The 25,908-nt window shown below is 46.0% G+C and overlaps 1 protein-coding gene across 5 annotated transcripts in view; it reads right to left on the bottom strand.

The window, feature by feature from the left end:
• Positions 1-25,908, bottom strand: part of BCL11A (BAF chromatin remodeling complex subunit BCL11A) — a 99,848-nt gene that overhangs the window by 11,165 nt on the left and 62,775 nt on the right. For 3 of the 5 annotated variants that reach the window (XM_035001498.1, XM_035001500.1, XM_035001496.1), the window contains exon 3: positions 4,156-4,257. The exons of the other annotated variants lie outside the window; for them this stretch is intronic. In XM_035001498.1, the coding sequence (XP_034857389.1) occupies positions 4,156-4,257 (102 nt within the window). The remainder of the gene's footprint in view (positions 1-4,155; positions 4,258-25,908) is intronic. 5 annotated transcript variants of the gene reach the window in all.

The following is a 25,908-nucleotide window of genomic DNA, read 5'->3' as shown; positions in this document are numbered from 1 at the left end:
CGCTGAAAAGAACCCGAGAGCGGTAAATGCCACTTTGGCAAAGAGGGGCCAACTTGACTTCACAATCATTCATTTTTGGAGATAGCTAAATTTGAAAATATATATACACCAAGGGAGTAACTAACAGTTTACCAGTCAACTACAGCATTAAAAAGGGCACAAATGTTGGTGGCCAAAGGACAAGGATGAGAAAAATAGTTAACTTCCCAGGGATTCCAAAAAAGACAGTGTGTAAAACCCAAATGAGAAATAAACTTTAGCCTGTCTTTTAAAAGGGGGACTAGACGAGTCGCGTAAGGCCCCCAGCTAGTATATGTCAGTAACTTTTTTTTAAAAGCAAAAAATCCACCATGGAGCTAAAGAGTGGGAATGAGGAATTAATCAATTATGATTCCTCCATTTAGCAAGTCAGAAAGAAAAGCTGGCAGGGTCTTCTCAGGAGCCCCAAACACTTGCATTCCAAAACAAGCCCGCTTGCTCAAGCACTTGTCTGAATAATGGACTCCCTGCCCTGACCTTGTAATTTACTTTACAATGCATTTATAATCTCCCTCAATGTATCCCACTCCTGGGTAAATCTCTTTAACAAGATTAGATGATAAGATACCAAAATTAGGTTTCCAACATTTGCCTAATGTGGAGGGAGGAAAAAAAAAAAAAGGCAGAAAGATTTTGAAAGAAAATGCTGACATTAGTATCACATTATCTGCCTATTTTTGTTTTCCTCCTCTCTTCAAAGGGAAATAAAAAGCATCATTGAGAGTATTTTCATAAATTTTTTGTTGTTGTTGAACAATGACTTGGGTCCTAAATAGTCAGGAAAAAAACTATCTGGTTCCAACTAACGTGACCCTCCGTGGCTTTCTCCTTTGCCTCCCTAGGACTCTGTGTTATTATCATACATTTAGCCTGACAATCTGAATTGGATAAGTAAAAAGGAGATCTGTCAGCTGAAACAAGTTCTTAACACTTTCATCACTCCAAATGCCTTAAAATCGTATCTTAGCTTATAATATTCTATCGAATCCCAGGACTGGACCCATAATTAGCAATGCCGGTTTCGCATGCACCCTGAACGGGATGGCCACTGGTGAGTGCCGAAAGTTATACAGCACCGCATCAGGGAGCGCACCTGTATCCTCTCCAAAAGGCTTAAATGAGAAAAGTCTGTCTTATTTTGCTGCTCTGAACCTTCCCAAAATTCTGTTTTCAGAGCCAGTGATGTGATCACTCTACAGTATATGTTCACACTATGCTGTTACCCTCTCCTCTCCATACATCGGGTCAGAGAAGATGCCATTTCATCTTATGATGAGCACACAACATACCGTTTTCACTATCGCATTTTAGTATCCTATCAACTAGATATTCGAGATCATGAGGGCGGCTAGTGTAATCATAACGTCAATGAGAAGGGCTGTTACGATTGAGACCAAAGATTACATCGAAAGAGCGGCTTTGAAACTGGTAATTATTACTAGTCCACTAATAGCAAATGATGCCTTACAGTTTCACCACATAATCTGTCTTTTACTCAGCTCACGCCACTGCACCATATTATATTACGGTGCTCACAGATTCTCAATTCCTAAACTGCAGTCATCAATAAATGTGTTACTTGCCATAATTTGTGAAATTACTTTGTTCATAACATCTTTGATGGTTTAGAAAGGCCAGAATTGATTTCCTGCGTGGCAAAATTAGGGCTACATTGATTTATTGACATGTAAAATATAATAATATTCTTCATTTACTCTGATGAAAATCAACTTCTCAATTTGAGAGCCTCATTGGGCATTCATGGGGATTGTTTTGATTTAGAGCAATAAACTGAGACCTGGCCCCAAGCGTAGGAACTCCAGGCATCAAACGGTTAAAATCGGCTATTAGCTCACCTACCGGCTTTTATTTTATTTCTTTTTACTGTATGGGAAGGAATAACCCATTTTTAGGTTATCAGCAATGCTAAAAAGTAATGTGATCTAAGCCTCAGGATTTGGAAGAACAAGGTCTGACACCAGACCCCTGGCTCTACTATTTACCAGCTTAGGGCTCTGAGCCAGTCATGTCATTTCTTTGAACCTTAGGTTTCCTATCTGTAAAGTGAACATAAAAACAGTACCTGAAAGAATTGTGAGGCTCAGATGACAGACGTATACAAAACCCATATGTAAACTACCAGGTCCGACATGAATGTGAGTTTTCATTACTCCCAGGCTTGGTGAATTAACCTAGCATGATGACTGACCACGTTGTACACCCAGAAGGGCTTCCTGTAGAAGGCTGGAATCCAGAATCCAGGCCTCAGCCCAGGCCAAGGGGAGGCCCTGGCTAGAAGGCAGCAAGAGGGGGCCACATTAGGGCCCACGACTGTGGTCCACCAGCAGGGAAGCCACAAGGTTAAGTGCTAAATGCTCTGCCAGCCAAGGGCAGCCAGTTAAGGCAGATGAGTGACCTGGAGGTCAGCTTTGCTCGAGAGCTTTCTGGAACTCCACAACCCATTTCCACATACCTTGTCTGGTCACTCCTAAACTGGTCCTGCCAGCATGGGCACCAGCAAACTGGGCACCCTCCCTTTGCGGGAAGAGGGGGAGAAGACATGGGCTCTGAATCAGGCTCCTAGTTTCCCACCCCTCCAATCCAACCCCCTGCCCTCAGGAGGGTCAGCGGAAGAGGGAGGCCAGCAGCCCTCGGCCACTCAGCTCCACCCTCCTCTCTACTGCCCCACTCCCTTCTTTTCCCTTCCCTCCACGGGTGGCTCTGTTCCCACGGCCCCATGCGGGGCCCCAGGCACCCCCAGCCAAATGAGGAGCGCTCTCCCCACCCAGTCAGCATGTAGGGGCTCGAAACCAAGAGTCCAACCCCCTAAACTCTCTACAATCAGTGACCTAAGCCAGGCTTAGGCCCAGGTTGGTGTTGGGGAGGGGGTGGCAGAAGAGGGACTTTTTAACCCCTGCACCGCCCAGCCCTCAGGACTTGAGGACTTGTGAAATTCACACAATAACTCTTTGTTACCTAGGATTACCTAGGAGTTAACAAAACAAACAACTGGCTTGCAATCTGGTCTCAGGGTGCATGCCCTGCCCTGCAGACACCATTCACAAGATGGTGAGGTCTACTTGACCTCTGCCACCTAAAAACCAGTCCCCTCTCTAGCTGAACACCTGCATCTTGTTCTTTTCTTTCCGTGACACTTTCCCTTTCTTTTCTTCTTTCCACAACAGGTTAGTTTTCACATACTTTCAAAATAAAAATACATTCCTTAAATAAAAATTTGATGTCACATTTCTTTTTTTCTGGAAGCTGCCTTTTCGTGTTTGGGGTAGAATCAACTCCCACCCCCATCCGACTGTGTAGTCATGCATGACTCCTATTAGTTGTTACTACATAGAAAAGCAAACTGTATTACCTTCTAAAACAACATCTTTCAAACACATTTTTACGAACATACAAATCTACATTTCATAAACATTTCCCCACCATAAAAGTTGGTCTGAACAAGTACTTGGATGGTGTTAATGGTAGTGGTGGGGTGGCGGTGGAATCTTTGAATTTAAGCAACAATGCTGTGCATTTTTCTCTAAAACTAGGAGAAAAATAAGTAGAAATTGTATATGTATGCACATATATAAGGCACCATGTCTATATACAAATATACCATGTTTCAATACACACATAAATGCATACATAACATGCATGAGAACAACTCTAGAGTAACTCTAAACTGACTTCTTTTGGTTCTGGCCTCTGCTAACACGTACACCATGGAATAAAAACTCCAAGTCCTAAATGAGGCCATGCAAGTGAATGTCCAGCAATAAAATGGGCCCTGAACACACAGATGGTATATGGTCACCAGCCGTGGAGCCAGATAAGACCCTGGGGCGAAGACACCCCCACCCCCACCCCCACCCCAGGGATGAGCTGCTGTGAGCTCCATGTCTTCAGTGAGGAAAGAAACAAAAAAGGGGAGGGGAAAGAGGAGGGGGTCGAGTGGAGTGGGGGAGAGGGTGCCAAGTGAGTAATGGAATAATGCAGATGAGGATGCCAATCTATTTTGTAACTCCTTTCAGTACTTAAAAAGTAAGGGTAATTTCCAGAAACTCTCATCTTTATACACATGGACATTTGTAGAAAAAATAATGCTCAACTTACAAATACCCTGCGGGGCATATTCTGCACTCATCCCAGGCGTGGGGATTAGAGCTCCGTGTGCAGAACGAGGGGAGGACAGGCCCCTCCAGTGCAGAAGTTTATCTGTGAAAGAAACCCAAAATCAAGCACTAAAGCTATAAACAATGTGCATCGTAAACCACAGGATATCACATTTCAATTCCATTAAAATAGATTAACATCATTACAACAGCCTTGCAGATAGTTAACAGGCCCAAGGCCTGTATCAAAAAAACAGCGATGAAGTTATTTCCACACAATTTTGTTTTGTTTTTGATTTTGGTCTTTTTAGACAAAAGAGAAGGGGTTTGTTTTAGTTGGGGGGGGGTGGTCTTTGGTTCATTTGCTTCTTTGTTATTGTTTATTGTCTTATAATAAGAGATGTGTACACAGCAAGGGGGAAATTGGTAATATTAGGGGGTAGACTGGCAAAATGGAGGGGATTTATCTGCAAGGCTGGTTTACATGCATACATTTACTTAACAAGATAAGCCCAAGCAAAAAACAATATGCAAGTAGGAAATGAGTGGATCTGTGAATCATTTCTTCTAGAATAGAGAGGCCCACTCTGCCTTCCCTGTCCCACTGCTCCCTCTTCCCAAGCTGTACTTATGACAGCACCTTCGGAGACAGGGAAATCGTGGGCTGGGCCACACTCTAGAATCGGATCAATGGAATATCCCATATAGACATGGCTTCTTACAACACAAAGCAATGGAGAATAAAGATTAGACTTCTGGGGTTCAAATAACTTTGGCCAAGTCCACATCTTGAGGGTGAGGAATCCTACTATTACGTGACAAGGAGAGAACCAGCACCCAGAAAAAGTGGCCCACCTTCTCCATTCTCCCGCACTTGGTCTCTCTCTGGTGAGGAGAAATGACTTCTCACACCAGTAAACATAAATCTAGCAGTAAATCAAGCATTTCTAGCACTGAGACTTTTGTGAGAAAGGAAATATTTGGTTTGTGCGACCTGGGGATTATATGGTTTATGTGGTAAGTTCCTAGTTTTTCCAAGTCCACCTTGAGCCAACCAAGCATGGAGAGGTCAACCTTGAGACAGAGTGTAGGATCGATGGAGCAGGAGATACTCGGTGTGTTCTAGAGGCTGGGAGGTTGTGATGATTGGGGGAGGAGGGAGAGAAGAAAAACAGACTTTGATGGTGAGTAAACAGAGTATGTTTTCCATTAGCTTAATATTAAGAGCACTTAAAAGTGTTGTTGTTAGACTCTAGGATAGCAGGTCTCAAGTGTAAAATACATCCTGTTCTCCTTATAGAGATTCATGCTGCCAAGAACAGCCAGGGCAGTCAGCACAAGGCTCCCTTTCATGGGGAGCCCGGTGGGTAACAATGGCGTGGTGCTTGTGGAAGATCTCACACTCGGTTGTTACCAGGCCTGCAAAGGGGGCTGCTCTCGGAGACCATCTCGAGAGGCATATCCTCCGCTCTAACCCCAAACAAAATAAATACCACAAAATGAACCCGTGAAAAGTGCAAAGACTGGACTTAAGAAAAATAATAATATGTCTTCATTCAACTGTTTATATTATAAACAGGGTATTGAGAATAGAGGGTAAAATTAACTACGGATTTAGTCATTGTTTTTCAACAAGAAGTCTGAGAACCCATTTTTGTACTTGCTCTTGCCTTAGCCCTTTCCTAAGTTTGTCTTGTGACCAAGACGGAAATCTTTTTCTTAGGAGACCCACACAGCTGAGGTAGCTCTGTGACCCTAGCAGAAATGCAGCAAGGGACCTGGACCCCTGCACAGGGAGGGTCTGATTTCAAACTCCCTGCCACTTCCTCTGAGAAGAGCCATGAGGTGCCTTGATACGGCCTCCAGCAAGAAATGGGAGGGCTCTTAGCCTAATCCAGGCCTGACCGCTCGCATTTACCTTCGGTGGGTGAACGTGTCTACAAACTTGTCGGCCCCGAGCAAGCGGAGCTTCCGGGGGCAGCAGCCTGGTCCGCTTTTCCACAGGGCCAGGCCATGTGACAAAGCGAGGGCCAGTACCTGGGTATCTGGCACCACGACCCTGCTTTTGGCTTTTGAATTGTAAAAAACCTTCGAGATCCTCAAGTCTATGCCTTCATTTTACAGATGGGGAAACTGAGGCCTTGAGAAATCAAGTGGCTGCTCCACAGCTATGCTGACGGTTAAAGTGAAGATTGGAATTAGTCTCCTGACTTCCCATCCAGTGCTCTTTTCTGGGATATCCATCTATCTCTTCCCCTGGCTCCTGCCCAAGAAGTGCCAGTGAGGAGGGTTCTCTTTCTCCTGACCCATTAAGAGAAACAACTTCTCGTGACAACCTCTTGGGAGAGAGTCCAACCCAGAGGTGTTGAGTGGGACTTTCGAAGGATCCAAATAATCGGACTTGGCTTCAAAATTGGGAAACAACACCTGATCTGCTTCCTGAGCCTCTTAGCTGCACCCTCTCCCCAACCCAGACCTCACTGCTTTCACCCTTTACCTCTGCTTCCCCTACAGAATTAGCCAGCTGAAGAGAGACAAACTGTTCCTGTCAGCTTAACAAGCTACTGACACTGTCTTTCCGAGAGACCCATCCTTGCATTTCTCTTCGTCCAGGAAGAGCGTCGAAGCAAAGGCAATGGGGAACCCCAGCTGATTCTGCAGCCTCTCCCACTGAACCCATTCCCCTTGGTAAGTAGTCGACCTTCTCACGGGAACTGGAAATGCTAAATTGTTAACAGCCTCCCTAGGGTTTAACTTTTTGCTGTGATGCTTTCAATTATTTCAACATGTTTTAGGCAAAGTCTCACAATGAATGCTTCTTAGCATCACACTCAATGAGCAGCTCTACCTGCCTGAGCCACCCCCGGCTGAGGGCCTTTTCTCTTCCCCAGGGAGTGGTGGGCTGGAAAATGGGCAGTCTGGCTATGCTCTCTTTTGTTTCCTTGGTGGTACTCTTAGGGCAGTGGTTCTCAAAGTGCAGACCGAGGCCCAGGGAGCCTGTTGGAAATGCAAACTCTCAGGCCCACCTCAGACTTGCTGAATAAAAACCTGGGGGTGGGGGCCGTGCGGCAATCTGTGTTTAACAACTCCTCCAGGTGATGTGTAGGCACAGTTCCAGTTTAATACTGCTGTCTTAGGGCGAGGGGAGGCATGGAAGCTGGAAGCATGTTCCTCTGGCAGAGAGCCAGAATGGCTACAAGACTGTCGTCCCTTCTGTCTGGGACTCACCTCCTTCAGAGCAGTCAGAACCAGAGCAAGCTTGGGACATACCTAAGAATCTCTTCATGTGGAATCCCAGGTGCCACCCTTCCTTGTTGACAGGACAGAGAATAGAGCCAAGCCTTCCATCAAACAGGGAATGCTCTTTGCACAAGACAACATCCAAACCAGTTTATGTCAGACAGATGGTGTCCTCACCACTTCCATAAAAGCTGAAATGTTTGAGACAGCAGCTGTGGCCCATGACATGGATGGTGTAAGAACTGGACTCTGTTTCCTTGTCTGGACTCACAAATGGGATGTGTTGCCCTCTTCTGGATCAGTCTTTTCAAATGCCTGTACTCTTCTGGCAAAAGGTGTTTTAACCTTCTGGTTCATAAAGGTCTCGTGAGACCCAGCATTTCCACTTGGGGCCTTGGAAATGCCTTATGCATTATTAAGTTGCAATGTTTCCTTGGGCTGAATAAAAAATAATGAATCTTATTTTTCAGGTCTCATTAAAAATCTGCAAAAATTTGGGAATGGTTTTGATTTAATGTTTTACATTGGTCACTTTACATTTCTATATACAATGGGTACCAACTTTTGATGCAGAGCTCTATAAGCCCTGTGGGATGTCCCTGGAATTTAAGGTCCTTAAATCAAGTTTTAGGTTTCCTCAAGAACATCTCAAAGACTCCTTTATTACTGACATGCTGATTGTTTCTGAAATTAATCACTGGGTATGTAACGCAGCCACATTATAGTCTCCTCATCGACAAGTAATACCGCTGTCTACAAATGTGCTGAAACAGCTAAGCACAAAGCATCATTTCCAACACACTTGATGGCCGCTCTGGGTGCTTGACTTTTATCAGGTATCAAATCCCCAGGCCTCTCTAGAGGGGTACATAGACGTATAGATGTTTGATGTTTACTACAGTGTATATGCATGTATATATATTTCCTTTTTTGAACATTTTTTTTTTTAAGATTTTATTTATTTATTTGACAGAGAAAGAGAGACAACACAAGCAGGCGGAGCGGCAGGCTGAGGGAGAGGGAGAAGCAGGCTCCCCACCCAGAAGAGAGACCAGCGGGGGGGGGGGGGGGGCTCCATCCCAGGACCCAGGGATCAGGACCTGAGCCAAAGCCAGTCGCTTAACCAACTGAGCCACCCAGGCACCCCTTGAACATATATTTTTAGAAAACTTCCCTGTTTTTCCAACCAGGTAGGGCACAAAAGGAGTAGGGTTGTCCCCAAGTGGAATGGGTTACCCTAGGAAGCCATAACGTCCCATTCACTCTGGGTCTTCAAGAAAAGAATGAGTGACAACCCACCACGATGGGGAGGGAATCTCTATATTAGGTGATGGGCCAAAATAAAGGACCCTGACCCACTGTTCCAGCTCCAAAATTCTCAAATCCCCTCTCCCCCCAGCCGGTAGCCAACTTACAGACTACCCTTCAAATGCATCCTGAAAGTTTGTACAGTTTTGGAACCAATTCCAGTTCTATCAATATTAGTGGATCTAAATCACAAAAATAACAACAGTGCAGCCAGTCTGGGACAGAGGCTTCTTTAACCGGAAAGCAAATCCACTAAACGTCTTTCTAGCTCTTGACCCTCCGTTTACAACAGATACCGGCTCCTCTCAGATTCTGTGACTTATCACAGTATTATAGAGCAAACGTTAGCTATGCCTAGGTCTTGAGTCATGTCAGTCTAAACTGAAAATGTGCCAGGTTTATCATCGCTAACAGACTTCTTAATTAACCTTCTGATAATGTCAAAATTGCATTCCCTTTTGTTCTAGAAATGAGCATTTACATGAGCATTTATTCCATCATTGTTTTTTTTACTAGCTAAGGTTTTACCAAATTGTGATGCTCTTTAAAAAAGTGTATCCTGGGGGCGCCTGGGTGGCTCAGTCGTTAAGCGTCTGCCTTCGGCTCAGGTCATGATCCCAGGGTTCTGGGATCGAGCCCCGCATCGGGCTCCCTACTCTGCTAGAAGCCTGCTTCTCCCTCTCCCACTCCCCCTATTTGTGTTCCCCCTCTCGCTGTGTCTCTCTCTGTCAAATAAATAAATAAAATCTTTTTTAAAAAAAAGTGTATCCTGTATAAATGAAACCAAGCGAGAATTTTAGAGATACCACACTTAACAGAATTTCTGTGCTGAAACTTGCTCGTGATCTCTACATTCCCCGATACTTCATCAGTGACTTCCATTTCATCAATTATTCATTTAAAAACTTTTCTTTTTTGACCAGTTCTATCCTCTTATCATAGCCTTGACTATCTGAAAACTAACTTCACCTTTTGAGTTCTTATCCTAGGAATTCACTCAATGAGGGGGAGGAGAGATGACACCTTTCATGCCCCTTTATCTATAAAAATGCAAAAAATGCAAGCTACCAATCTGTCAGGCCTAAACAAAATTTTCTGCAATCTGTGTCTTTAACATAAGCAAAGCATATAATTCAAAAAAGAAAAAAAAAGAGCTTGCTTTTCTGAAGAATAACTAAACCAAAGACATTGTGCTCCATCTTTGTGTTGAAATGCAGATTTCCCACTAAAAGGCAAATCCTTCATTTCAAAAGGTTGAATAGGATGGTACTAAAAAAAAGAATTCCAGCTGGTTAAATTTAGGGTGTTGAAAAAAGTGCACTCCAATAATATTCTTTGGCTCTGGGCCCAAAGTATTTTCACTTGATTGTGAATTAGATAAATTTTTATTACACTTTAAGCTTTTGCCTTAGAATGAATGGTGGAACTTATCAAGGAGACTGGAAGGTCAGCTATATAAAGACAAATTGTCTCGGGACAGTTTTTTTCCCTTGGTTTAACTGTGTACCTACCTCACTATGCAAAACGTGTCACCCAGGTTAATTCCATTCATTCATTCTTTCAGGCATTCATTCGACAACTATTTACCGAGGGCCTGTGAGGCCCAAAGCAATGGGCCAGCATCTGTGGGTAACACAAAGAAAACCCAGACCCAGACTTCCCCACGGCAGCCTTCACCTAGTAGAGAAGATAAGGCCTGGACAGAAATCGCTCTACTCCCATGCAGAAAGTGTGTCACGAGAGAGCCACAGAGAAACTGCTATGGAAATTCAAAGGAAGAGCAATTGCTTCTACTTGAAAGGAAGAAGAGCGGCTTTCAGGAAGCAGTAACTTAGGAACTGCACCTGGGGAGCCAAGAGGAAGGACTTTCTAGACAAAAGCAAAAGCCGGCACAGATGCTCAGCGGAGCAAAAGCCAAGGAGTGCACGGAGCAAATGGGGCCCAACAGGTAGTCACATTTAAATCAAAATATTGTACACCGATCCATTCAGTTGACAACGAGGATCTGTTCATCTAAATAAACCCTCTGAGGACTTCGGTGAAGTCTTCAGCTTTGACGAATTCATACTTCCAAATATCACATTTTCTTAAAATAAGGGACACAGCCACGCGGACGCTTGTGAAACTCTTCATGAAAAGTTCATCTGTCCTGTTTCGTGCCCCCCTCCTCCATTCTTCTCCCCTGATGAATGGTGGGTGGTCCGCTGAGGCAGAATTCACTGCTTTATTCCTTTAAGTCAGACAAACAAGTGTTGATAGCCATGTTCTTCTTTGCAATATTGCCTCCCTGGCTTAAATAATCTATTTCAGATGTATCATTGCCAGTTTAAGATGGGCTTGTACTTGCTGACACATTTTCAACAAATGACTGTGCAAGAAATGTGGAGATTTTCCTACCCTGCTTTGTCTCTTCAATCATCGACTTGACCTTCCCTCCAAATTTCCCCCCTTTCTTCTCTTCAAAGCCACGGGGAAGGCGGGGGTACCCTCACCCCCTCTCCAAGTCCGTATTTGAGGATTTTGTTTGTCTGGGGTGGGGTGTGCATGAGTGTGTGTGTGTGTGTGTGTGTTTGCACACATGCACATGCAGGTTTGCTTCTACCTGGGGTCTTTTTCAGGTTACTTGGGAGAATATAAGAACTACTTTTAAAGATGCGCAGGCCCATGAACCGCACTGACCCTTACTCTCCAGATTCTTTTCTTCCTTTAGGACATCAGGGACTCGCTCCTCTGGATAGGCTGCTGGCGCAGAGTCAGGAATCCAGAGTCTTCAGTCCCAACTCTGCCACTCACCAGCTGTGCATGACCTTGAGTAAATCCCTTCCGCTTTCTGACTCTAAGTTTTCTTGTCCTTAAAAAGAGAAGACTGGATCCGACGGATGGCTTCTCCCTCCTGTTTCCCAGGCCAGTCAGAGTCTCTTTGAGATCAGATCTAGGACAGGAGTTTGGGATGCAGTGAAGAGACCTGCTATCCTAATGCTGGCCAGGATGGGCCTGTGCCCCTCATGCCCATGCAGGGACTAGGAGGAACCTACAGGCCAGTGTGAACTGGGTTCAGCTGCCGGCCTAATTCTTAGACTCAGAAAGTAGGCCTGGTGGTGGATTTCAGCTTCCTAGGGCACAATCTTGCCAAGCTCACCCGTCTGAGCTTCAAGGAGGAAACCTAGGTGGGTCCAGAGCCAAAGAGACTGAAGGTCACAGAGAACCAGGAAAAAACTTTCCACAAACTCAGGCTAAATGTCAAGGGAAAAGGTCTCAGCTGTCCGTGCCAGACGGCCAGTGGCAAAGCCTGGCCTCATGCCAGAGCCTGGCACCCACAGCTCGTGAGGGCATACACAGGACTCTCAGGAAAGCCAGAGTCCTCTCCCAACCACCTCAAACCAGGATGGCAAGGCCCCGGGGTCCTGTGGTCCCTGCCCTCAACCAACGTGAAGGTTTCCTGGAAAGCCATGTGTAAAGTGAGTTTCTGTAAACGGAATCACATTTGCTAACCGACATAATTTCAGAGATGTTTCATCACCCTTCCAGGCCCATCGAAAATTGGCAGGGCTTCTAACATTTTACCTTTTAAGTGCTTCTTCCTCCACCCCCTCCCCAACCTCTCTGTCAAGTAGTTAATGATCTGTAAACAAACACTTTAAATTCAGTGGGGGAGCTCACTATTTAAAGGAACCCTGTGGCGAAACCTTTTGAAAAGTTAACAATCTTTCTGTAATGTGAAAAATCACCCTCTAATTTATCAGTTGCCATTGATGAGATTTTGTGGGTATCGGGCTTCCTTAAGGTGGGGCTCAATGCAATACCTTTGTGGTGAGAAGGGGGCAGTGATCCAAGGAGCTGCCCTGAATTCCTTTCTGTCACCCAAACTGTCCAACTTCCCGCAAATACAGTCACAGATACCACTCACACCCCCCCAGCCCACAGGAGAAATGAAGAAAAGGACAGAAAATCATGGTCCCAGACACCTGGAAAGCCTTGAAAACCACACTTGAGTTTCTCCTGACTTAAGTATTAGGTGCCTGAAGAGGGTGGAATGAACATTTTGCACTGAAGGGAGGGAAAGGCATTTGGGCCAGAAAGTTGGATCCAATGAGATTGACCACTTGCTCAGCAAACGTTTCATTCTGATAACACAGGCCAGAGCAGAGGACTTGTCTGTCAAAGTTGGCAGAACATGCAACTCCCAAATTACTCTGAAGAGGCCACCCCAAGCCTTTTTATCTGTGTTAATTCACGGCAAATGTAATTTATGCTTCCATACCACCATTTTCATCAGTCTCAAGAAAATACCAGAATAAGCTTAAGAAAACTAAGCTTGGCACTTAGAAAGAGATCCTTGATGTTTTCAGGTGTTCTTGGGTACTGTGGAGGAGGAAGTCGGCAGGCGGTGGCGGGGGGGGGGGGGGGGGGCGAGGTGTCACTGGAAAGACAAGGGAGGGCAGAGGCATGGTTGACCACCCAGGGAGCTGGAGAATTTTCTGGTCTTATCTTCCAGGACTGATCTGCGCAACCATTAAAGGGAAGGGGGCCCCAAAGAATAGGCAGCCCCAGGAAGGCTGTGTCAGGCCTCCCAGACTGGCCCTTCTTAAGGAAGGATGTCCTGGCCTCTGTGGGGAGGTTTCTCTTCTTCCCAAAGCATCCTCCTCACATTCTGGCCCTACAGTAATCCTGTGGGATGAGGGAAGGTGTTATCCTCACCTCCCCAGCGAGGAAGCAGAAGATGTCAAGAGCGTCCTACTGCAGGTCACGCAGGCAGGGCTGGAACTCAGAGTCCAGTCCATCTTCCCGGGGACCAAGCTTTGCCCTTGTCAGCACTCACCTCAGGAGCCCTCGAGGTGAGCCAAGGCAGAGTGTGTTGTCTAGACACAAGTCTTAATGCCATTTACAGGCAATCACTTGCCTTCCTGACTCTATAAAGTGGGGTGTGTGTGTGTGTGTGTGTGTGTGTCTGTCTGTCTGAGGCAGTGGGGAAGCCATACTCTACAGGCCAAATGCTCTACGATAATCTTGGCCAAGAGATTCTTAGAACCAGAATTGGCCATTCTCCAGAATTAAAACCTATTATGTTCTATGGTTAATACAGAAGTGCTCAGAAATTATGAGAACTAATTTAAGGCTTCAAAGCTCTACAAACTAAAAAGAAAAAAAAATGGTCTAGCAGGTCAGGCTCTGACATTTCTTCAGGAACAAAACTAGGCTGCCCTCTCGCCTGAGGTGAGATTGAATCAAGGAGGGTTCTGGTCCTATGAGGCCAGGCCTCATCCCAAGGCAGCTAGTCCTTCTTTCAGAAACAGGCCTCTGCCCGCCCACAAGCTCCTCCAACTTCTGCTACCGTTCTTCCTCAGTCCCTCAGCACCTTCCCTCCTTCTGGGCACAGAGCAGCCAAGCTCTGGCCTCAGCCCTAATCCCACAGAACAAAGGAGAGGTGGACATAGCCTATTTAGCTGAGGCCTATTTTCTTGGCTTCCTAGTTATTTTCCTGGCTTTTTACCCAATTTCTAATCCTTCACTTATACCACTAACCAACCTGGAAAGAATTTCCTGAATAAAAAAGAGATGCCCACATGTATCATCTGCACTCATTCAAGAGTTCCCAATCCAGTCACCGGGTGGGTGTTGCTAGCTGTTCCTGGGTTTACTAATTCTGTTGATTCAGCAAGGGTAACACCCAAAGTTATCAGACACCTCCAAGCTCTTCAAACCAAGAATGCACCATCTCAGCTCCTTTCTACCCAGTGAACAGGTTCACTTGGGAGCTCAGCTGGTGGAGACCTGGCCTCCCTGGGCAAAGGGGCCACAAGCCCCCTGTCCCTATTCCATAGGGATCAAGGGGGCATAAAGGGACCCTACACTACAATGCAGACCCAGGAATCGTTTTGTCTTTGGAATCTCTCTGAGACCGCGGGGGAAATGAGGTCTGAGAGCATTCGCTTTCCCAGCTGCACTCTATTTCCGGGCGGTCCCAACCGTGACACTGACCTAGAGCCACCAACGTCAAGATCTCTTATGTCTACTAAGAACGGAGACACTCCACTCTCCCTAACAAGCCCCTCAGGCTGAAATCCTTTTACTTCCAGAGCCTCAACTTTCGACTGCTGGGTAGAAAGCCCCCCCTGTCACGGGCCCCCAGATCGCCGCCGCCACGGTGCTCAAACCGCCAGGAGGTGGGGAGTGTGGACAGCAGGGCTGACATGGTTTCAAAGAGGCCGACCAGGCAAGAACGGTCCTGTACTCCTGCCCCAGCTCTAACGCAATAAAATGTCTTTTATCAGTGTAATTCAAGGCAAAGAGTCAAGGGTCTGTCACCATTTTAAAGAGGCTTATTACATGGCCACAAAAATTTGCCTCAGGCTCAAACCTGGCATGTAAGGTATCAGCGTGGGGCAGGTTCTTTTGATTTGATTTTATTTTCTTACAAAATCTGAAAATGAAATGCTTCTGTCCCTCCCTTCCACCAGCCGTTTTTTGATTTATGGGGAGGAGGAAAGAAATCTGAAGTTGACAGGTTGGGACAACTCCACTCAGCTTTCTCACTCAAAAGCTGCTTTTGTTCAACCATACTTTGCATTTATGGCCTGCGGCTCTTGGCTGACACAGGCTGGCTCCTCAGTGTGAGAGGGCCGTGGACTTCCCCAGGAGGAGGCCCCGCTGAGATTACCACCCCCCACCCCCTGCACCTAGGGCTGGGGGCACGGACGCTCACAAAGGGCCCTGGTTAGACAATGGAGGGGGACCACAAAGGCTGTGCCGTTCCTCTGTCTTCAGCTCTGTGCTGCATTTCTCCTGGGTCCAGGGCCCCCTGTGATCATCGTGCATCCATTGGCCCCAGTTCCTCCACTAGACTCCCAGGCTTCTGAGAACCAAGACTTCATTGTCCACCTCTCATGGCCCAACACCATTCTGGGCAGAGAAAAGCCTCTCAATAAACACTCAGAACTTGAGTGCTGCTCAGTGGACTTTTCTTCATGTTTGAGAATTTCTTCTCAACGAGCTGGCTGGAAGGAGCCAGCAGTGACCAGGGGAACCTTCCCTCCCTGAGGTCACTGAGGTTTCTGCAGTAAATGATTCACTAACCAAGGAACCTCCGGGTCAGCCTTGACCTAGGACATGATTACAGCCCCTTGAAAGTGGCTGCTGGCCCGTCAGTTCACTGTACAATTTTGGCAATCTGTAATTGTATATTTACTCAATGGTTGTTACGGACAATCAGGTTAATAATTCACCTTCCAAACGCAATATAATTACACAGTTAGAAGAGTTACAATAGATGTCAAATTTTCTTAAGTCTTCTGATGAACTGGCCCCAATTACCTAATCTGGGTCCCTTTCCTTTCCCTCTCTCTCTCTCTCTTTTTTTTTTTTTTTTTTTTTAGTAATCTCCCACACTTTCCTCTATTCTCATCCCCCACCTACACCCCTATCTTTCTGCCCCAAGAGAAGGAACAGTGTGAAGTTCTTCAGTTCAAATAATTCTATTTAGAACCCATGGTTTTGCTCCACTAAAAGGGCTTAAAAACAAGCTAGGAAGCTGGCCATGGAAGGTGCAGAAAAGGTTGACAGGCTGGTCTCAGCTGCCTCCCTGCCTCAGATGCAGGAGAACACCTGCAGCCACCCACACCTCATCCCCCAGGAGTTGCACCATATCCTCGCACGGCCCCGGGGAGGCCTGGGAAAGAAAGAATGCAAAGGCCTGCTGCGCTCCGTGAGGCCCCGGACTCCCCAGTCCAAGGCCTGGCAAGGGCTGTGGCGTGTGACACCATGGCCATGGGCTTCGGACACAGCGCCACAGATTCCCTGCCCACCCCCCGGCCCAGGCCCCCACCTCTGCTTGAGACATACTAGGCGGCACAAAGAGAGAAATGTACACCCTTAAAAATAGAACAGGAATCCCAAGAACAGCGCAGACATTCAGAACCCAGGGCTTCCTCTCCATCGCTCAAGAGCTGAACCAGGCCCTTTGCACCTTTGTTCTGTGGCTTTAATACACCACACCTCACCCACCACAAGCAGATAACCCCCTTTCAAGGGTCAAAGCAATATCTGTCCCCCCCACAAAAGGGCAGTGTGGTCAGCTGACCTGGGTCACCTTGGACTGGGACTGCAGGCCACATGCTGCAGGGCCTGGCAGGGACACCCAGGCAAGGCCAAGGTCCTGGAGCACAGCCAGTGAGGGAGAAGAGGGGACGAAGGTGACAGGGCTGTCCACTGCCAGCTCCTGGGCCAACACTTACTGCAGCACGGACAGTGTGTCTTCTCCATTTCAATGGGTTGTGACTTCTTTAAAGTTTTTTTGGGGGATGTTTTCTTCCTCCCTCCCTCCCTTCCTTCTTTCCTTCCCTCAAGTAGGCTCCACGGCCAGCACAGAGCTCAATGCAGGGCTCGAACTCACAACTGTGAGATCAAGACCTGAACCAAGATTAAGAGTGGGACACTCAGGGCGCCTGGGTGGCTCAGTCGTTAAGCGTCCACCTTTGGCTCAGGTCATGATCCCAGGGTCCTGGGATCGAGCCCCGCATCGGGCTCCCTGCTTGGCGGGGAGCCTGCTTCTCCCTCTCCCGCTACCCCTGCTTGTGTTCCCTCTCTCGCTGTCTCTCCCTGTCAAATAAATAAATAAAATCTTAAAAAAAAAAGGGTGGAACACTCAGTGACTGAGCCACCCAGGCACCCTGAGATTAATTTCTTAACAGACGCCCCCCCAATCCCTGTACATTTTATGTTAGTGTGGGAAAGCCTTTTGACCACCAAGATGTTGTGGAGACATAAGAGCTCATCACGCTGTGTAGGAAGTGAACTGGGAAAAAACCCTCCCAGCCAGCCCACCATGTTCTCTAACTCACGAAACCCACCTAGATACAGAGACCGTCCCTGCAACCTCTAGTCAGTTGTAAGAATGGGGAGGGACTAAGGTTTCCCAGCTGAGGGCTTGGCTGTCACTTTCAGATAGAACATTCTACCCATCAGGGGCACTCCTGATGCCCAGAAATGGGGTCAGACTATTAAGGGGGAAATTTCTTTTTTTTTTTTTTTTTTAAAGATTTTATTTATTTATTTGACAGAGAGATAGAGAGAGAGCACAAGTAGGCAGAGAGGCAGGCAGAGGGAGAGGGAGAAGCAGGTTCCCCGCTGAGCAGGGAGCCCGATGAGGGGCTCGATCCCAGGACCCTGGGATCATGACCCGAGCCGAAGGCAGACGCTTAACCGACTGAGCCACCCAGGCGCCCCAAGGGGGAAATGTCTATACATTTGGGACCATTGGGTTTAGTTGGGTTGGAGTTTTTTTGTTGTGTGTTCAGGTTGTGGTCTCTTTACCTCCATAAATAAATAAATTTGAAGCTGTGTTTGTTTCCTGTTCGTGGAGCGGACAGAAGGAGGGTGTGTGGTGGAGGAGGTGTGTGGGGAGAAGACTGATAGATGGAGCAGGGCCGAGAATATCCGGAATTGGAGAAAAGTGAGAAATGGAGCTTTTTCTTGGCTTCCAAACAGTTGTAATTTCTACTGCCACTGCTTAGATCCTGGGCACCAGGCAGAGAGAGTGGGAAAGGGGCATGTGACAACTTTGCCACAAATCAGGATTTGGCATTTAAATCCACAGGAAGCAAGAAGAATAGAGGGATTTCTTATTTATAGATTTGCAGATGAATTGAATGAGATAACCAAAATGCACTTCTCGTGTATCTGAAGGAGCAATTCCATTTTCAGACTTGGAAAGTTTCCCATAATTGAGGATCACCCGACCCCGGCAGCATGCTGCATCCCAAGGTTAAGATCTGCTTCCTGAAAACCGGGCAGAAGACTGCTGCTTTGGTGGTAGCTCAACAATCGTACTTTGAAGGACAGGTTGGTACCACACTACATTTAACTGGATTCAGTTCATCTGATTATACAGTGCCTTGCTTTCTGGAATATGTAATCATCTCTTTCTGATGACATTTTAAATATCCAACTAGACAAATAATTGCAGCAATAATTGATAGCAGAGTCAAGCTGGAAGATCACTGATTGGCAGAGTCCCCACTGAAACAAATCTTTCTTTCAAACATTACAGGAATGATGTTTAAATCTAACTTTCGCTGATAAATGCTCAAAATCTGATTTACTGATAAAGACACTACAAGAAAACCTGCACTTCAGCCTGTGATTACTTTGTAAGCTGTTTGAGAAGAATCAGGCAGCGTGATTTACATTATTTTATTTCCCATGAATAATTGCAAGGATGGTATGGGTAGTTTGGGGGGAATCCACACAAGCCAAAGAACTGATGGCCCTCTCCTCCTCTAATGTATATCCCGTGGTAGAGAAATGGTCTTGCAAGGGTAGCACCCACAAAGGAAGGCACCCAAATGATCCACGCCACTCGGGCCTCTGAAAGCTGCTTTAAATCAATGCCTCACACTGGGATTCAAATCCCCCAGCCCTGTGCAAAGAGCCCCGGTCAGGGTCAGGAGGCCTGAGCTCAGATGAACCCCAAGCGAGCTCAGGCAAGTCCCCAGGTACAGCTGCAGTCTCCACCAGCCCCTAGTCTGTTTCTCCGTCCAAGGGACAACCCTAATCAATTGCCGTCCATATCATGTGTTTTGATTGTAATGCTCAAGTTGTTACGACTTGGGGCCCCACTTTCAACAATTCAGACCCCGCGGAATACGTGATGGTCAGAAATAACTCACAGACGATTATTGTCTCCGGGAAACATCAAATGAACTGAGCTGGCCTATTAGCAGACACAGATTACAGTAAGGAGACTCTAAAACAGAAGATGTATCAATGCTTCGGCTAGCAACAAAGGCAAGAATTCAGGGATGGGATCTGAGCATTTGCCCAAAGCACTCGCGTTAGAATTTCTTTTCATCCCCCGCCTTTTCCTTCCTTCTTGTTCTCTCTTTCTTCCCTTCCTTCTTTCTTTCTTCCTTTTCGGGGAGGGGAGTGGCTTTTTTCCCCCCCTTGAAACTGAACCATTATAAGCGAGTTCATCTCGCAGCTTCTGTTAAAAATCAGAAGCTTGTTAGATGTAATGATGATCTGCGCTGTGACACTTACCGCATCTGAGGGGGCTTGTCAAACAGCTTTACTCTAATTTAGAGCTCCCCTGTTAATTAGAAGGCTCTCAGATTTTCTGCAAATGCAGGTCACTATCGACAGCTCACGCTTTTGATGCTTTGCCTGTGACAGTTGTTGGGCTGCCCTTCCAGGAGCTGGCAGGGTTGTCCAAACTCTGACAGTGTCAGAAAATTTAGTCACCATGGCCGCTTTGCAGGAAGTTACATGCAAGGTGACTGTCCCCACACAGTGTTTCCCCACAGCCAACAAGCCTGATGAAATCTGCATTCACATTCAGCTAAAAATAGCTCAAATTTCGATCTTCTTTTCCACCTGCCTCTTTGCCTTCTCTCTTCCCCTTTTCCTTCTCTTTTCCACCTCTCGTCTCTCTTCCTTCCATCCTCTCTCTAGCGTCTCCCTTTTGTCACCTTCCATCCCGTTACCCCCAACACACACACACACACACACACACACATCAGGGTCTTCTGCTATTGAAAACGGTCACATTCACAGAAAGGGAAGTAGGTTTTATAGATAAACCAGGTTGCTTTTTATTGAAACAGCAGTGATTGTGGAACAGAAACTCCCCCCACCCAAACTTCTTTTTAAAAAAAATATTTCCTATTTTTTTGCGCTGGTCAGCGGCTGCACCTGGTGAGGTGGAGGTCAAGTCTATACTTCCAGGCTGGCTCATATGTAAGCGAAGGGAGACCTTGGATGGGGAGGAAAAAAAGAGGAGGAAGGAAGGAAAGGTTAACAACTCAAGCAAGAATGCATATGGGGCTGAGGTTTTCTGCCCTGATCACCCTTCCAATGAAAGACCTCAAAATTATAGGCGTTCTCACTTAGGAATAGCTCTTTATGGGATACATGCTGGGGTGGACAAGAGGATGGGTGATGCGTCCATGACCACGCATATGCAAATTTGTGTTTATTTCATCAAATTCATCTAAATGTCATCACGTTTAGGCCAAAAGGAAATGCTCTGTGGCACTTGCCTAAGACTTGGCCAACAAAGAGACCAGTATTTAAGGCAAAATAGGCAATATAAAAACTACTTGCACACCCCCACCAAGAACAAGGGACAGCTCTGAAAAAACAAGCTATCCCTTGCTGCCATAGTTCCCACACTGACTCCAAGTTTGATACTGCGCCCAATTCCCTAAGAAGACCCAGCTCTTTCTTGAGGTCCTGCAAACAAACACAGGCAGCTGAGGGTAATGAGAGCCTGGCCTTGCAAGTTGCCGGCTTCTGAAATGCAATGGGACAGGATGGGATGGGGTGCCACAGGCTAGACTGATGAATTCACACAACCCCAGAATTAGCTAAAGTCACAGCAACTGGGCAGGGTGGAGCAAGGCGACCCCAGCAAGATTCCTAAGGGCAGCATCCTCAACAGACACAGTGGGCCGCTAACCCCAAAGGGGCCCATGCCTCCACCCACATCCTGCTGCTGTCGGGCTGGCCATCGGCTTCCAGACACCAGTCCCAGGAAAACCTTCAGTGCCTTTAAAGCCAACTAACAAAACAGGATCGTGTGAGCCAGGGCAGATTCCCTATTCAGTTAGGTACTGCCTGGGAGGAAAAAATAAGAAAATACCTAGACCCAGAAAATACGTGGAAAGTGGCAAAAACCAATCGACTCAAAAGACGAACCCTTCATCTAACGTCACCAAGCTGCCGACTATGAGGCTCCTAGGAAGCTGTCCCAGCAACCTAGAAATAAGAAACAACACTTGCTATTCTGAGCTAAGAAGTGAAGTTGCCTTCCACTCGGGACTCTCAAACATGGTCTATAAATACCAGCACCGCCCCTTGTGAGCCACGGGCTGAGCTCAACCCAGAGAAGGCAAGTGTTTCCCTAAGGTCACACAGCAATTCCAGGCCTTCCAGACAAACTCCCTCGCCCGACAGATGGCTTTGTCTTCTCTTGGGAAATAGATATTGCTGCATCCGATCCCCATTTTCAACGGGAAGGCTAGGGAATGAGGCTGCACATTTTAGCATTTCCTCTACTTTCTCCAACTTTCTGCTCCCCACCTCCACCCCCCACCCCGGCAACATACAAGGTCTGTTTAGTATTTTTAGGGCTCTATTTCCATATCTATCCAAAGTTTCTGACACTCGCGTCTGTTAGCAGGTCAACAGGATAGGACAGAAGCAAGCTGTTCTCCATTCTGAAGTGGATTTGACAAAAAGGCTGCTGAAGGTCAAGACATCCTGGGGATGCCGGTACTGGGGCTTTCAGGGTCATTGCTCTGCAGGTGGACCTTGGCTCATTTCCAGAGAATGACTTGTGGTCTGCTCTCTCTCCCCCATACATCAAATCAAGACACCAACCACAGCTCTACTGGCCCACACTGCCCACCTCCCCTTTGGCAACCACAGCTTCTTCTCACACAATGGAAGAGATGGGGTGGCAAACACTGATGGTTCACCTGATGCACATATGTATAGTTAAGTACTGAAGCGAGAAATTCAAGAAACCTCTACTTACCCTACACACACACACACACACATACATTTTAAGAAATAATTTCTAAAGACCTACCTGTCTACAATACATCTGGCCTGGAAAAGCCTTGAAATTGTCCCTTTCTACAAATCACAAGCCCTTTGGTGGCCTGAGGTCCTCAGGCTTTGAAATCAATAATGCACAGAAGTGGGCAGCATGATGGATTAGCTGGCAGATGATTATCAGACACATGGAAGCTCCACCTCAACATCAGGATTAGGACTGAAATTTCTTTCAGGAAGAACCTGACACCATTAGACAGTTGACCAAGGCATCATGGGGTGACAGCCAAGGCGCTGGTAGTCATGGAACGACCGCATCCCTTGACAGGATGTTTCCACTCCATGGCCCCATGGATGCCCCTCACAGGCAGACCCCATCTCTGAAACCCGGCCAATGCTCTGCCCGCTACTCACTCCCCCTTTCATGTTTTCGCCCTTTCCCTGCTAACAGCAATGGAATCAGAACAAATGAATTTCGAGATTCTAGTCTATCAGAATCAAAAAGATTCAGGACATTCAAAGCCAGGGCAAACACCCCTCCTATAAATTGAACTTCTCTCTTCAGACGGTCCACAGTCCACATTTCTGTGAACAGTGAGTCTCCCGGCCCTCCACCCACTATTTGCCACAGGGAAATGCTGTGAACAGCAGGGGGAACACCAGCACTACACCTCTAAGTGTGTGAAGGTCTAACCTTTTACCCATGTAATGATCTACTTAATATAATATTTTGTCTTTAATCAGAAAAAGAGTAGGATAATTGGATATCCCATAAAACTCCCTAACCTGTATTTTGCAAGTCAATTAGCCAGTCCTTTCGCGTTAATGTCAGCACATCCCAGGTTGCACCTCCAGTCAGGCTTTTGGGTGTCTGCAGCCCGCATGCCACACACCGAGAGCGTAAGGAAAACACTCCGGAGGGAGGCCGTGCAGTGGGCAGTTACTGTTTCGTCATCTGAATGGAGACTGGGAAATCATCTCCTCAAATGGAGATTATCTTCCCTTGGGAATCCTTCTGGAGAGCTATAAATAATAGAACACACTATTCAACATTATATATTAAAAAACAAATACAGAATCAGATCAAGGGAAGACTAAGTGATACTGTTATAAAATCCAAAGCTAAAAAATAAAAAGCAAAAAAAACCACAAAAACAAAAACAAAAAACAAAGAGGCATGAGAAAGAAGTGTTAGCTGGCCCCCCCTTAAATTTAGCCCTCTTCTTGGGCAGCCAAGCTAGGCTGAATAAGGGTGCTTGGGTAACCATTTCTCACTCCCTTATTTAGGAGAAATGGAGTACAAAAAGCAAGAGGCTTAATTTTAATGCAGCCATCTCCCCATCAACTAGTCTACCTACAGAAGCTGCAGAAAGGTGAAGACTGGAAATTTATGAAAGTTTTATGCAAAATCAAAATCTGGACACTGGTCTGGTCTCAATATATAAGGAGGAACATAGACATGTGGAACAAACCCAAAATTCGAATGTTCCCAACTCCAGCTGTCCCATAACATCTGCCTCTAAATGTCTTATGACTCAGTTTCCCATCTCTAAAATGGAATCTCCTCACCAAGTCTGGGAAAACATTATGAGAAACAACTGGATTTTAAATTCTTAGATAGAGCCCTGTCTTTGCTCTTACTTTTGACCTGGTTTTGAAAACACAATAATAATACTTATCAGGAGTTCTCATTATGCAGAAACATGAACATTATCCTGGAAGAGTGTGTCTCATTAGCTGTTAAAAGAGAATGTTCCTTTCTTTCCTTCTAGGAACATGACGAGTGAATCTGGCTATTTCGTCAAAGCTTGTAAAAGACACCTGAGTCATCATTTTAACTGAGCAATTTCTCCAAGAATTCAGCCTATGGGATGGGAAAAGAGCCGTCTCTGTGGTGTGTTGGGGAATGCCACTGTGCTCTCTCTGATTCCTCTCCTCTGTCCTTGGCAATCCAGTTACGATTTGACAGCATTTAAAGATGACAGTACTTGGGGTAATAGGACAATGCCGTAACAGGATTACAGCAAATGTGAAAGAAAGGACACACGGAGGTACTGTCATTTAGGTAATGTCATCTATGATCAGTTTTTGTTTCATTTTTTGCTGACACAGAAGTCAGTATCACTTATACAATTCACTGTAAACCCTGTTAGGGCTGTAAATAGTTTGCTCCCCCGATGAAAGGAAACACCAATTATACTGCAAGGGGATTCAGTAAAACTTCCTAGCTTTGGTTGATGTGACAATAAAAAAAAAAAAAAAAAAAATTCAAACCAAAAGCCAAAGATTCAAAAACAGCCTGAAGTCACTACCACCCAAAACAAATTTATCTTCAAAGAAAGAATAAAAGATTGCTGTCGGTTATAAAACAATAGGTGGCCATGAAGTTTCTGGAGGATGTCTCAGACCCCAATAACACTGTTGCTTTAGAGAGTTTGGGGAAGATAAAGTGGAAACACCTCACTAAATTCACATTGGGGGAGCGGTCAACACTAGTCTACCAGCCAATAGGGTCCTTGCCAGTCCCTTACACTATTTCTCATTCCATTTCCTTTATGTCGTTTTGCCCACAGCACATCCAAATCCACATAATACCAGCCTTTGGAAGTCAGTTCTACTCTACTTTCCAATTAATTTCTGCCACTGTGAGTTTTTCCCCAAAGCCACCAATTCTCCTAGAAGCTGTTATTCCTTTGCAGTGAACACACAGCTGCCCTGTCTGCCATTAAAATGGCTTCCTCATTGTCCAGGACAAGGAGCCATGCTGCATGCCAAATGACCAACCACAAACAAAAAAATGCTTGTTTGACTAACACTTGTCTCGAAAGAAAATTCTGCCTGCAGGAAGAAGTACCAAGGAAGGCGGCTGAAGAGATGCTCTGATCATTTCAAATCCAAACAGAGGTGAGTTCTCCTCCTGAATATTCTGGGCTCACTAGGGTCTATGCTTTGTTTGACTTTCTGTGCTTCCCTGGCTAATCTCCTGAGCCCACAGACCTTCTTTCCTTTCCAAATGCCTATCTACCACCGCTTTTCTCAACTTTCCTCTTACTCCATCCAAAAAAGTTCTTTAAATTCAGGCTAGCTCACTGATGCCCAAAGTAGGAAGATGCTATTAAAGACAGTCCAGAAGGATAGGGATTTTAGTGCCTGCCTTGTTTCCTCACATCTGAATGATAAATGCCATGGAAAACTTCCATGCCCTGAACAATTCCTCAACATGGATGGTCTGGAGGAGAAGGACAAGAGAACAATGTGGAAGCTGATGGGCTTTTGCTTCCAAACTCCATTCCTGTCAACTCTCCATCCATAATGTGGGCGAAGTGAAAACTTTCCAAGACCTAAATGGTTCTATACATTGAGAACAGATCCATTTGCTCGTATCCTACAATGTTTGGTTCCACCCTGCTTGTGAAAGGAAACCCTACCCTCAACCAGCTCCATCCTTGAGAACATATATATTGACAAAGGAGAACTCAGCATGAAGGACATTATAGAGAGAATTCCAACAACCTGCCCATCCAACCCCTGGGCAGAATCCTCCATTTATGTCTCCTAGAATGCTGCCTTCATCCTCTGCTCAGAACGATCTGACAGCCTCCCATGGTCAACAGGTTATGGTCTAGCTCCTTAAGCCACCATTCAGAGCTCCATA

The sequence above is a fragment of the Mirounga leonina genome, unplaced genomic scaffold (genome assembly GCF_011800145.1).
Source record: "Mirounga leonina isolate KUSES-001 unplaced genomic scaffold, KU_Mleo_1.0 Mir_125, whole genome shotgun sequence".
Taxonomy (NCBI): Eukaryota; Metazoa; Chordata; class Mammalia; order Carnivora; family Phocidae; genus Mirounga; species Mirounga leonina.
The sequence above is the reverse complement of the archived record's forward strand: the minus strand, read 5'-3'. Positions and strand labels throughout refer to the sequence as shown.